A 12,871-nucleotide genomic window follows, 5' to 3' on the forward strand; every position below is an offset into this window, starting at 1 on the left:
TAATTTTGGGGTTTTTAGGGTGTTTTTCTCCCCCAGCTGTACGTCACCCTGGCCTGGCGGGGAGGAGGCTCTGAGTGGATTTTGGGGTTTTTTTGGGATTTTGCATTGGATTTTAATGGGTTTATTGGGGTTTTTTAGGTTTTTTTAGGGTTTTTTTGATTGGGTTTTTTTTGGGGCAATTTTTGGGATAATTTTGGGGTTTTTAGGGTGTTTTTCTCCCCCAGCTCTATGTCATGCTGGCCTGGCGGGGAGGAGGCTCTGAGAGGATTTTGGGGTTTTTTTGGGATTTTGCATTGGATTTTAATGGATTTATTGGGGTTTTTTAGGGTTTTTTTGATTGGGGTTTTTTTGGGGCAGTTTTTGGGGTGATTTCTGGGGTTTTTAGGGTGTTTTTCTCCCCCAGCTGTACGTCACCCTGGCCTGGCGGGGAGGAGGCTCCCGACTGGCCAAACCTGCCGCAGTTTTGGGATTTTCTGCTCCTCCTTTCCTGCTGGGAGCTCTGAGGGTTGCTGAGCACAGGAACAGCTGGGGAGGAGTGCTGGGAGGATTCCTCTGTGGGACTGGGATTGCTGCCTTTCTGGTGAGCCTGAAAACCCCAAAAATCACCCCAAAAACCACCCCAAAAATTCTAAAACCACCCCAAAAAAATCCCACCCCAAAAACTGCCCCAAAACTGCCCCAAAAGCCACCAAAATCTACAAAAAACTGCCCGAAAATCCACCCTGGATTCCTTTGTGGGACTGGGATTGCTGCATTTCTGGTGAGCCAAAAATCCCAAAAAATGCCCCAAAAATCACCCCAAAAATCCTAAAACCACCCCAAAAAAATCCAACCCCAAAAATCACCCCAAAAATCCCAAAAACTGCTCTGAAAATCCTGAGAAAACAGCCCAAAAAGCGCCCCAAAAATCCACCCTGGATTCCTCTGTGGGACTGGGATTGCTGCCTTCCTGGTGAGCCCAAAAACCCCAAAAACTGCCCCAAAAATCACCCCAAAAAGTGCCCTGAAAATCCTAAAAGCTGCCCTGAAAAAATCCACCCCAAAAACCCCAAAAAATGCCCCAAAAAACCATCCTGGATTCCTGTGCAGAACTGGGATTGCTGCCTTCCTGGTGAGCCCAAAAACCCCAAAAATCACCCCAAAAATCACCCCAAAAATCACCCCAAAAATCCCTAAAACCGCCCTGAAAATCCCAAAAAAACAGCGTGAAAACCAGCCCAAAAACTGCCCTGAAAATCCCAAAAATCACCCCAAAAACCACCCTGGATTCCTCTGTGGGACTGGGATTGCTGCATTTCTGGTGAGCCAAAAAACCCCAAAAATCACCCCAAAAATCACCCCAAAAATCACTCCAAAAATCCCAAAAACTGCCCTGAAAATCCTGAAAAAACAGCCCAAAAAGTGCCCCAAAAATCCACCCTGGATTTCTCTGTGGGACTGGGATTGCTGCCTTTCTGGTGAGCCCAAAAACCCCAAAAACTGCCCCAAAAATCACCCCAAAAATCCCAAAAACTGCCCTGAAAATCCCAAAAAAACAGTGTGAAAAACAGCCCAAAAACTGCCCTGAAAATCCCAAAAATCACCCCAAAAACCACCCTGGATTCCTCTGTGGGACTGGGATTGCTGCATTTCTGGTGAGCCAAAAAACCCCAAAAATCACCCCAAAAATCACCCCAAAAATCACTCCAAAAATCCTAAAAACTATCCCAAAAAACACGCCAAAAACTGCCCTGAAAATCCCGAAAAAACAGCCTGAAAAAAACCCCTAAAAATCCCAAAAAACACCCCAAAAAACACCCCAAAATAATCCTGAACCCCAAAAACCCCCAAATCCCCCTGAGACCTTTAAAATCCCCCAAATTTCCCCAAAATTCCCCCAAAATGCCCTTCAAATCCCCTAAGATTTCCAAAAATCCCTAAATTTCCCCAAATTCCCCTAAATCCCCAAAATACCAAAAATACCCCAAATCCCCAAAATCCCCCCCAAAACCCAAATTTCCCCAAAAACCCCAAAATTCCCCCAAAATGCCCTTAAAGTTCCCTAAAATTTCAAGTCCCCTATAATTTCCCAAAATCCCTAAAATCCTCCAAAATCCCCAAAACCCCCCAAAATCCCCAAAATGCCCCTAAGATTTCCAAAAATACCCCCAAATCCCCAAAATCCCCCCAAAACCCCAAATTCCCCAAAATTCCCCCAATATGCCCCTAAAATCTCCCCAAAATCCCCCAAAAATCCCCCAAATTTCCCCCCCAGGTGACCTGCGTGGTTGGAAACTTCCAGAACCAGGGGGGGGATTTGGGGTGGGGGGGAGGGGCAGCGACCCCTGAGCTGAACCCCCAAAATCCCCCAAATCCCCAACCCCCCCTGCAGGAGATCAGCGTCACCCAGGTGAGGAGAACCCCAAAATTTACCCAAAATTTATCCAAAATTTATCCAAAATTGGGATGGGAAATCCCAAAATTGTGGGGAGAAACCCGAAAATGGGGGGGAAAACCCCAAAATTGGGGGAGAAATCCCAAAATTGGGAAACCCCAAAATCCCCTGCAGGAGATCAGCGTCACCCAGGTGAGGAGAATCCCAAAATTTATCCAAAATTTATCCAAAATTTACCCAAAATTGACCCAAAATTTACCCGTAATTGGATGGGAAATCCCGAAAATGGGGGGAAAAACCCCAAAAATGGGTGAGAAATCCCAAAATTGGGAAACCCCAAAACCCCCAGGTGAGGAAAACCCAAATTTATCCAAAATTGACCCAAAATTGGGATGGGAAATCCCAAAATTGGGGAGGGGAACCCAAAATTGATCCCAAAAATGGGGAGGGAAACCCCAAAAATAGGGAGGAAATCCTAAAAATGGGGAGTGAGACCCAAAATTGACCCCGAAATTGGGATGGGAATCCCAAAATTGGGATGGGGAACCCAAAATTGATCCCAAAATGGGGATGGGAATCCTGAAATTGGGGAGGGAACCCAAAATTGATCCCAAAATTGGGATGGGAATCCCAAAATTGGGTAGGAGAACCCAAAATTGACCCAAAAAATGGGGAGGGAATCCTAAAATGGGGAGTGGAACCTAAAATTCACCCAAAATTGGGGAGGGGGACCCAAAATTGACCCCAAAATTGGGAGGGGAATCCCGAAAACGGGATGAGGAACCCGAAATTGGGGAGGGGGATCCCAAAATTGGGGAGGGGAACCCAAAATTTACCCCAAAATTGGGGAGAGAACCCTAAAATGGAGAGGGGAACCTAAAATTCACCCAAAATTGGGGAGGGGGATCCAAAATTGACCCCAAAAATGGGGACTGAGACCCCGAAAATGGGGAGGAGATCCTAAAAATGGGGAGTGAGACCCAAAATTGACCCCAAAATTGGGATGGGAATCCTGAAATTGGGATGGGGAACCCAAAATTGACCCCAAAATTGGGATGGGGAACCCAAAATTGACCCCAAAATTGGGGAGGGAACCCAAAATTGGGGGGAAAAATGGGGAAAGAACCCCAAAAATGGTCGGGAGATCCCAAAAATTCCCCCAAAAACGGGGTGGGGGAGGGGAATGGGGGGGAAATCCCAAAATTTTTTGGGGTGCTGAGGGGTGGGGAGGATCCCAAAATTTGGGGTGACGTCATCCCTTTGACTCCCCAGGTGCGTCGAGCCGAATTCCCTGCGGTGACCTGAGAGGCGGAATTTGGGAATCCCGGAATTTGGGAATCCTGGAATTTTGGGAGCTTGGAATTTTGGGAGCCTGGAATTTGGGAATCGCCAGAATTTGGGGAACCTGAAATTGGGAATCCCGAAATTTGGGAATCCAGGAATTTGGGGAACCTGAAATTGGGAATTTTGGAATTTGGGAATCCCGAAATTTGGGAATCCCAAAATTTGGGAATCACAGAATTTAGGGAATCCCAAAATTTGGGAATCCTGGAATTTTGGGAGCCTGGAATTTGGGAATCCGAAAATTTTGGGAACTTGAAGTTTGGGAATCCCAAAATTTGGGAATCCTGGATTTCGGGAGCCTGGAATTTGGGAATCCCAAAATTTGGGAATCACAGAATTTGGGGAATCCCAAAATTTGGGAATCCTGGAATTTTGGGAGCCTGGAATTTGGGAATCCCAAAATTTGGGAATCCGAAAATTTTGGGAACTTGAAGTTGGGGAATCCCAAAATTTGGAGAATATGAAACTGTGGGATCCTGAAATTTGGGAATTACGAAATTTGGGGAATTTCAAATTGGGAATCCCAAAATTTAGGAATCCCAAACTTTTGGAACTATGAAATTTGGGGAACCTGAAATTCGGGAATCCCAAAATTTGGGAATCCTGAAATTCGGGGAATTTTGAAATCCGGGAATTCCAAAATTTGGGAATTTTGAAATTCTGGAATTCTGAAATGTGGGAATTTTGAAATTCAGGAATTCCGAAATTTGGGAATTTTTGAAATCCGGGAATCCCAAAATTTGGGGATGTTTTGGGGTGGGGGAGGGGCAATAAAGTGGCTCTGTGTGACCTCTGTGTGACCTTTGGGGGGGAAATTTGGGGATTTTGGGGATCTATAGGGGATTTGGGGTTCCTATAGAGATCTATAGGGGATTTGGAGATCCTATAGGGGATTTGGGGATCTATACGGGATTTGGGGTGTCTGTAAGGGATTTTGGGGATCTATAGGGGATTTGAGGATCTATAGGGATCTATAGGGGATTTGGGATTTCTATAGGGGATTTGGGGATCTATAGGGATCTATAGGGGATTTGGGGACCCTATAGGGGATTTGGGGTGTCTATAGGGGATTTGGGGTGTCTATAGGGATCTATAGGGGATTTGGGGGATTCTGTAGGGGACTTGGGGATCTATAGGGATCCTATAGGGGATTTGGGGTGTCTGTAAGGGATTTTGGGATCTATAGGGATCTATAGGGGTCCGGGGGATTTTGGGGGTGTCTATAGGGGATTTGGGGTGCCTATAGGGGCTTTTGGGACCTATAGGGATTTTGGGGATCCTATAGGGGATTTGGCGATCTATAGGGGTCTATAGGGTGTCTGTAGAGATCTATAGGGATTTGGGGATCCTATAGGGGATTTGGGGATCTATAGGGGTCTATAGGGGACTTGGGGATCCTATAGGGATCTATAGGGGTTTGGAGTGTCTATAAGGTATTTGGAGTGTCTATAGGGGGTTTTGGGGGTGTCTATAGGGATCTATAGGGGATTTTGGGGATCCTATAGGGATCTGTAGGGGATTTGAGGATCTATAGGGATCTATAGGGGATGATTTGGGGATCCTATAGGGGATTTGGGGTGTCTATAGGGATCTATAGGGGATTTTGGGATCTATAGGGGATTTGGGGTTCCTATAGAGATCTATAGGAGATTTGAGGATCTGTAGGTATCTATAGGGGATTTGGGGTGTCTGTAGGGGGTTTGGGGATCTACAGGGATCTATAGGGGATTTGGGGTGTCTATAGGGATCCTATAGGGGTTTGGAGTGTCTATAAGGTATTTGGAGTGTCTATAGGGGGTTTGGGGGTGTCTATAGGGATCTATAGGGGATTTTGGGGATCCTATAGGGATCTGTAGGGGGTTGGGGGATTCTGTAGGGATCTATAGGGGTCTGGGGGATTTTGGGGATCCTACAGGGATCTATAGGGAATTTTGGGAAGTCTATAGGGGATTTGGGCTGTCTGTAAGGATCTATAGGGGATTTGGGGTGTCTGTAGAGATCTGCAGGGGTTTGGGGTGTCTATAGGGGTTTTGGGGATCCTATAGGAATCTATAGAGATCTGTAGGGGATTTGGGGATCCTATAGGGATCTATAGAGGGATTTGGGGGATTTTGGGGATTCTATAGGGGTTTGGGGGATTCTACAGGGATCTGTAGGGGACTTGGGGATCTATAGGGATCTATGGGGGATTGCAGTGTCTATAGGGGGTTTGGGGATCTATAGGGATCCTATAGGGATTTGGGGTTCCTATAGGGATCTATAGGGGTCTATAGGGTGCCTATAGAGATCTATAGGGACTTGGGGTGTCTATAGGGGATTTGGGGTGTCTATAAGGATCTATAGGGGATTTGGGGTGTCTATAGGGTATTTGGGGATCCATAGGGGTCTATAGGGTTTGGGTGTCTAGGGTTTGGGGATTCTACAGGGATCTATAGGGGACTTGGGGATCTATAGGGATCTAGGGGGGGATTTGGGGGATTTTGGGGATCCTATAGGGGATTTGGAGTGTCCATAGGGGATTTTGGGGATCCTATAGGGGATTTGGGGATCCTATAGGATCTAGAGGGGATTTGGGGATCTTTAGGGATCCATAGGGGTCTGTAGGGTGTCTATAGGGGGTTTGGGGTGTCCATAGGGGTTTTGGGGTGTCTATGGGGCCTGGGGTGGTCTGGGGGTCTATAGCTGAGGGGGATTCTGGGTGGGTCTAGAGGGTCTGAGGGTTTCTATAGGGGGTCTGGGGGTTCTGTGGGGTTCTATAGGGTCTGGGGTTCCATGGGGTCTACAGGGCTGGGGGTTTCTATAGGGGTCTGGGGTTTCTATAGAGGGCCTGGGGGCTATAGGGGGTCTATAGGGTCTGGGGGCCTTTTGGGGTTTCCATAGGGGTCTGCAGGTCTGGGGGTTTCCAGGGGTCTGGGGGTTCTATAGGTCTGGGGATTCTATAGGGTCTGGGGTTCCATACGGGTCTATAGTCTGGGGTTCTATAGGGGGTCAGGGGGTTTCTATAGGGTCTGGGGGTTTCCACAGGGGTCTCTAGGGGGTCAGAGGGTTCCTGTAGGGGGTCTATAGGGTATGGGTGGTTCTATAGGGGTCTGGGTGGTTCTATAGGGTATCTATAGGGGTCTGGGTGGGTCTATAGGGTCTCTATAGGGTCAGGGGGCTCTATAGGGTCTTGGGTGGTTCTATTGGGGTTTCTATAGGGTCTGGGGTTCTATAGGGTTTCTATAGGGTCTGGGGGCCTTTGGGGTTTCTATAGGGGTCTCTAGGGCTGGGTGTCTTGGGCTCTAGGGTCTGGGTGGTTCTATAGGGGTCTACAGGGGGTTTCTGTAGGGTCTGGGGGTTTCTATAGGTGGTCTATAGGGTCTGAGGATTTCCATAGGGGTCTATAGGGGTCTGGGTGGTTCTGTAGGGGTCTCTATAGGGTCTGGGGGGTTTCCCTCGGAAGCTCCGCCCACCGCCAGGGGCGTGGCCACGCCCCACGTGCCGCGGGCAGCCAATGGGGGAGCGCGCGCTGGGAGTGGGCGTGGCTTTAATGAGGGCGTGGCCGGAAAGGGCGGGGCTTAGCACCACCGGAAACGGGCGCGGCTTAACGGCATAACGTCATTACAGACCACGCCCACAATGAGCGGTTAAATGGGCGTGGCTTCGGCAGGGGAGGGGTTAACCACAAGCCACGCCCCTCGCGCCGTGCGTGGGGCGGAGCCAGCGGGAAGGGGCGTGGCTTGAGAGTGGGTGTGGCCTAAGGGGGCGTGGTCACGGCTGGCCACGCCCCCTCGGACTGCGGCGGGGCGGGCGCGGCTCGGGCGGCCCGGGGTGAGTGGGGGGAGAGCCGGGGGGATTTTGGGGGGATTTTGGGGGATTTTGGGGTGATTTTGGGGGTTCGGCGGGTGGGGGAGGGAGACCCTATGGGGTGGGGGGAGGGGCGGGGGATGGAGGGGAGGCGGGGGGGCGGGAATTTGGGGAGGGGGCTGGGGTGCTATAGGGATGGGGTGGATTCTATAGGGGATTTTGGGGGCTTTTGGGGGATTTTTGGGGGATTTTTTGGGGATTTTTGGGGATTTTTTGGGGGATTTTTGGGGATTTTGGGGGTCCTACAGATGGGGGAGATCTGGGGGGTCCTATGGGGGATTTGGGGGCGGGGCTTAGAGCGGGGCCGGGAATTCTGGGGGTTCCTCCCCCCTATAGGGCAGCCCGGCGGCACCTATGGATCCCATAGGCCCCTATTGATCCCATAGGCCCTTATTGATCCTATAGGCTCCTATTGATCCTTATAGGGTCCTATTGATCCCTATGGATCCCTATGGATTCCTATAGGTCCCTATAGGTCCCTATAGGCCCCTATGGAAGGTGGGGGGGGCGGAACTGTCCGCGGTGCTGAAGGGGGCGGGGCTGAGCCGCTGCCGGGACCCCTCCCCAAATTCCTGAATCCCCAAATTCCCGAATTCCCCAAAATCCTAAATCCCCAAATTCTGAATTCCCCCAAATTCTAAATCCCCAAAATCCTAATATCCCCAAATTCTGAATCCCCAAATTCCGAATTCCCCAAAATCCTAAATCCCCCAAAATCCTAATATCCCCAAATTCTGAATTCCCCCAAATCCTAAATCCCCAAAATCCTAAATCCCCAAATTCTGAATTCCCCAAAATCCTGAATCCCCCAAATCCTAAATCCCCAAAATCCTATATTCCCCCAAAATCCTAATATCCCCAAATTCTGAATTCCCCCAAAATCCTAAATCTCCAAAATCCTAATATCCCCAAATTCTGAATTCCCCCAAATCCTATGTCCCCAAATTCCTGTATCCCCAAAATCCTATATTCCCCCCCAGTTCCGGACCTCTCCCCAAAATCCTGAATTCCCCAAAATCCTAAATCCCAAACTTCTATTTTCCCCCAAAATCCGGACCCCTCCCCAAATTCTGAATTCCCCCAATTCTGGACCTCTCCCCAAAATCCTAATATCCCCAAAATCCTAAATCCCCCCGACTCCTGGATTCCCCCAATTCCGGGACCCCTCCCCGAATTTCTGGATGCTCACAGGAACTCCTGGATCTCCAAAATCCTGGATCCCCAAAATCCTGAATCCCCCAGACCCCCAAATCCCCCAGACCCTGAATCCCCCAGACCCTAAATCCCCAAACCCCCAAATCTCCTCCAGACCCCCAAAATCCTGAATCCCCCAGACCCTAAATCCCCCTGAATCCCCCAGACCCTGAATTTCCCCAAACCTCTGAATCCCCAGACCCTGGACCCTCCTGAACCCCAGATCTCCCCAGACCCCGAATCCCCAGACCCTAAATCTCCTCCAGACCCCCAAAATCCTGAACCCCCAGACTCTGAATTTCCCCAGACCTGAATCTCCCAGATCCCTAAATCCCCCAAAACCCTGAATCCCCGCAGACCCTAAATTTCCCCAGACCCTGAATCCCCCGAATCCCCAAGACCCTCAAATCTCCTCCAGATCCTAAATCCCCAAACCCTGAATTTCCCCAGACCCTGAATCCCCAAACCCCTAAATCCCCAGACCCTAAATCACCCAGACCCTGAATCCCCAGACCCTAAATGCCAGGCCCCCAAAACCCTGAATCCCCCAGACCTTGAATTTCCCCAGACCTAAATCCCCCCGAACCCTTAATCCCCCAAACCCTGAATCCCCCCAAACCCTGAATCCCCCAGACCTCCAAATCTCCCAAACCCTAAATCCCCTGAATCCCCAGACCCCCAAATCTCTTCCAGACACCCAAAATCCTGAGTCCCCCAGACCCTAAATCCCCCAGATCCCTGAATCCCCAGACCCCTGGACCCTCCTGAACCCCCAGATCTCCCCAGACCCTGAACCCCCAAACCCTAAATCCTCAAACCTTTGAATCCCCAGACCCCTAAATCTCCTCCAGACCCCCAAAATCCTGAATCCCCCAGACCTGAATTTCCCCAGACCCTGAATCTCCCGAACCCTTAATCCCCCAAACCCTGAATCCCCAGACCCCCAAATCTCCCAAACCCCTAAATCCCCCTGAATCCCCCTGACCCTCAAATCTCCTCCAGACCCCTGAATCCCCCAAACCATTGGATCTCCCCAAACTCCTGACTCCCCCAGACCCCGAATTTCCCCAGACCCTGAATCCCCAGATCCCCCTGAATCCCCCAGATCCCCCAGACCCCTGGATGACTCCCATTCCTCCCGGACCCCCGGACCCCCCAGACCCCCATTCGCCCCCGGGGTCCCCCCCGCGCCCCGCGGCCCCGGGTATTCTCGGGCCGTAACACGGATCGCTCCGGCCAGCTGTTATTGCTGGAGAATACGCGGAGCCGAGGGGACGCCAAGGCCCTCGGGACCCCCGGGACCCCCGGGAACATCCCAAAAAAACATGGGGGACATCCTCGGGACCCTCGGGAACGTCCCAAAAATCACTGGGGACATCCTCGGGAACCCCGGGAACATCCCAAAAATCACTGGGGACATTCGGGAAAATCCCAAAAATCACTGGGGACATCCTCGGGACCCCCGGGAAACATCCCAAAAATCACTGGGGACATTCGGGAAAATCCCAAAAATCACTGGGAAACCCCCGGGAAAATCCTCGGGACCCCCGGGACCCCCGGGAACATCCCAAAAATCACTGGGGACATCCGGGAAAATCCTAGGGACCCCCGGGAACGTCCCAAAAATCACTGGGAAACCCCCGGGAACATCCCAAAAATCACTGGGGACATCCGGGAAAATCCTCGGGACCCCCGGGAACGTCCCAAAAATCACTGGGGACATCCTCGGGACCCCCGGGAACATCCCAAAATCACTGGGGACATCCTCGGGACCCCCGGGAACATCCCAAAAATCCATGGGGACCCCCGGGAACATCCCAAAAATCACTGGGGACATCCGGGAAAATCCTAGGGACCCCCGGGACCGCCGGGAACATCCCAAAATCACTGGGGACATCCTCGGGACCCCCGGGAACATCCCAAAATCACTGGGAAACCCCCGGGAAAATCCTAGGGACCCCCGGGAACATCCCAAAAATCACTGGGGACATCCGGGAAAATCCCAAAAATCCCTGGGGACATCCTCGGGACCCCCGGGAACATCCCAAAAAATCCCCGGGAAACACCTGGGAAATCACCAGGGACCCCCGGGAAAATCCCAAAAATCACTGGGGACATCCGGGAAAATCCTCGGGACCCCGGGGAACATCCCAAAAAACCATGGGGACATCCTCGAGACCCCCGGGAAAATCCCAGAGAACCATGGGGAACATCCTCGGGACCCCCGGGACCCCCGGGAAAATCCAAAAAATCCCTGGGGAAACTCTTGGGAACATCCTTGGGACCCCTGAGACCCCCCAGGAAAATCCCAAAAATCCCTGGGGACACTCGGGAACATCCCAAAAAATCCCTGGGGACATCCTCGGGACCCCCGGGACCCCCGGGAACATCCAAAAATCCATGGGAAAACCCTTGGGAACATCCTCGGGACCCCCGGGAAAATCCCAAAAATCACTGGGAAGCCCCAGAAAATCCCAAAAACCCCTCGGAAAACTCGGGAAGCCCCCAAGGACCCCCAGGGACACCAAGGGGCACTTGGGGACACCCCAGGGACACCCCAGGGACCCCCAGGGACATTGGGGACACCCCAGGGACACCAAGGGACACTTGGGGACATCCCGGGGACACCCAGGGACACCCTAGGGACACCAAGGGACACTTGGGGACACCCCAGGGACACTTGGGGACCCCCAGGGACACCCTGGGAACACTCGGGGACACCCAGGACACCCCCAGGGACACCCAGGGACACCCCAGGGACATTGGGGACACCCCAGGACACCCCCAGAGCGGCGCAGGAGCTCGGGGACCCCCCGGGAATCCCCTGGGGACACTCGGGGACACTCGGCAATGGCCCGAGGATCCCCTGGGGAGCCCCGGGAGGAGCTGGGGCAGCTGGGGGGACACGGGGTGGCATTTGGGGACCTTGGGGACCCTCAGGTGACCTTTGGGGACCCTCAGGGGACCCTTGTGTGACCCTTGGGGATCTTTATGTGACCTTTGGGGACCCTCATGTGACCCTCTTGTGACCCTTGGAGACCTTTGGGGACCCTTGAGTGACCCTCGTGTGACACATGTGACTTGTGTGACCCTTGTGTGACCTTTGGCGACCCTCGAGTGACCCTTGGGGATCTTTGTGTGACCCTTGGGGACCCTCAGGGGACCTTTGTGTGACCATTGGGGACCCTCGGATGACCTTTGGGGACCCTTGAGTGACCCTCGTGTGACCCTTGGAGACCCTCGTGTGACACATGTGACTCGTGTGACCCTCGTGTGACCTTTGAGGACCCTCGAGTGGCCTTTGGGGACCCTCAGATGACCTCTGGGGACCCTCATGTGACCCTCTTGTGATCCTTGGGGACCCTCGTGTGACCCTCGAGTGACATCTCGGGACACTCGAGTGACCCTTGTGTGTCCCTGTGTGACTTTTGGGGACCCTCGGGTGACCTATGTGTGACCTTTGGGGACCTCATGTGACCTCTGTGTGACCCTTGGCCACCTTTCTGTGACCTTTGGGGACCCTTGTGTGACCCTCATGTGACCTTTGAGGACACTCGAGTGACCCTTGCGTGTCCCCATGTGACTCGTGTGACCCTCGAGTGACATGGGTGACCCTCGGGTGACCTTTGGGGACCTCATGTGACCTTTGGGGACACTCGAGTGACCTCTGTGTGACCTTTGGGGACCCTTGGAGACCCTCGGATGACATTTGGGGACACTCGAGTGACCTCAGTGTGACCTTTGGGGACCCTCGAGTGACCGCAGTGTGACCTCGAGCACGAGAGTGGGCGTGTCCCGCCATCGCCCCGCCCCTTCGCACGCCCAATCACTCAATCTGATTGACATCTCCATCCGGGCCACGCCCCTCTTTGGGGGCGAGCCCCATTGGTGGATTGGCGCTCGAAGGGGCGGAGCCAAGCATCTCATTATGAGGCGAGGCCACGCCCCCAGCGGCCGAGGGCGGGAAGGGCGCTGAGGGGAAGCCGCGCCCTGATTGGCTGATCCGCCGTGGCGGGAAAGGCGCTGAGGCGAGCTCTGCCCTGATTGGCTGAACCCCTCGCGCCCACAGCGATGGGCGGGAACAGCGCTGAGGCGAGCTCTGCCCTGATTGGC

The 12,871-nt window shown here is 52.6% G+C and overlaps 1 protein-coding gene and 1 long non-coding RNA gene across 4 annotated transcripts in view; one reads left to right on the plus strand and one right to left on the minus strand.

Annotated features, from left to right (window-relative positions):
• The window catches only part of LOC146422698 (phospholipid phosphatase-related protein type 2-like), a 42,165-nt gene extending 37,725 nt beyond the window's left edge, over positions 1-4,440 (plus strand). For all 3 annotated transcript variants that reach the window (XM_085046149.1, XM_085046148.1, XM_085046147.1), the window contains 3 exons: positions 404-580; positions 2,255-2,389; positions 3,647-4,440. In XM_085046149.1, the coding sequence (XP_084902275.1) occupies positions 404-580; positions 2,255-2,389; positions 3,647-3,679 (345 nt within the window). In that variant the 3' untranslated portion in view covers positions 3,680-4,440. The remainder of the gene's footprint in view (positions 1-403; positions 581-2,254; positions 2,390-3,646) is intronic.
• Positions 4,441-11,713: 7,273 nt separating this feature from the next.
• LOC146422701 (uncharacterized) lies at positions 11,714-12,531 on the minus strand. The gene is made up of 3 exons (XR_014847896.1): positions 12,487-12,531; positions 12,290-12,392; positions 11,714-11,798 (listed from the first exon to the last, which is right to left on the minus strand). It is a non-coding gene; the product is annotated as an uncharacterized LOC146422701 (long non-coding RNA).
• Positions 12,532-12,871: the final 340 nt, after the last annotated feature.

The sequence above is a fragment of the Lichenostomus cassidix genome, unplaced genomic scaffold, assembly GCF_008360975.1.
Source record: "Lichenostomus cassidix isolate B80296 unplaced genomic scaffold, HeHo_3.0 HiC_scaffold_39, whole genome shotgun sequence".
In the NCBI taxonomy this organism is placed as follows: domain Eukaryota; kingdom Metazoa; phylum Chordata; class Aves; order Passeriformes; family Meliphagidae; genus Lichenostomus; species Lichenostomus cassidix.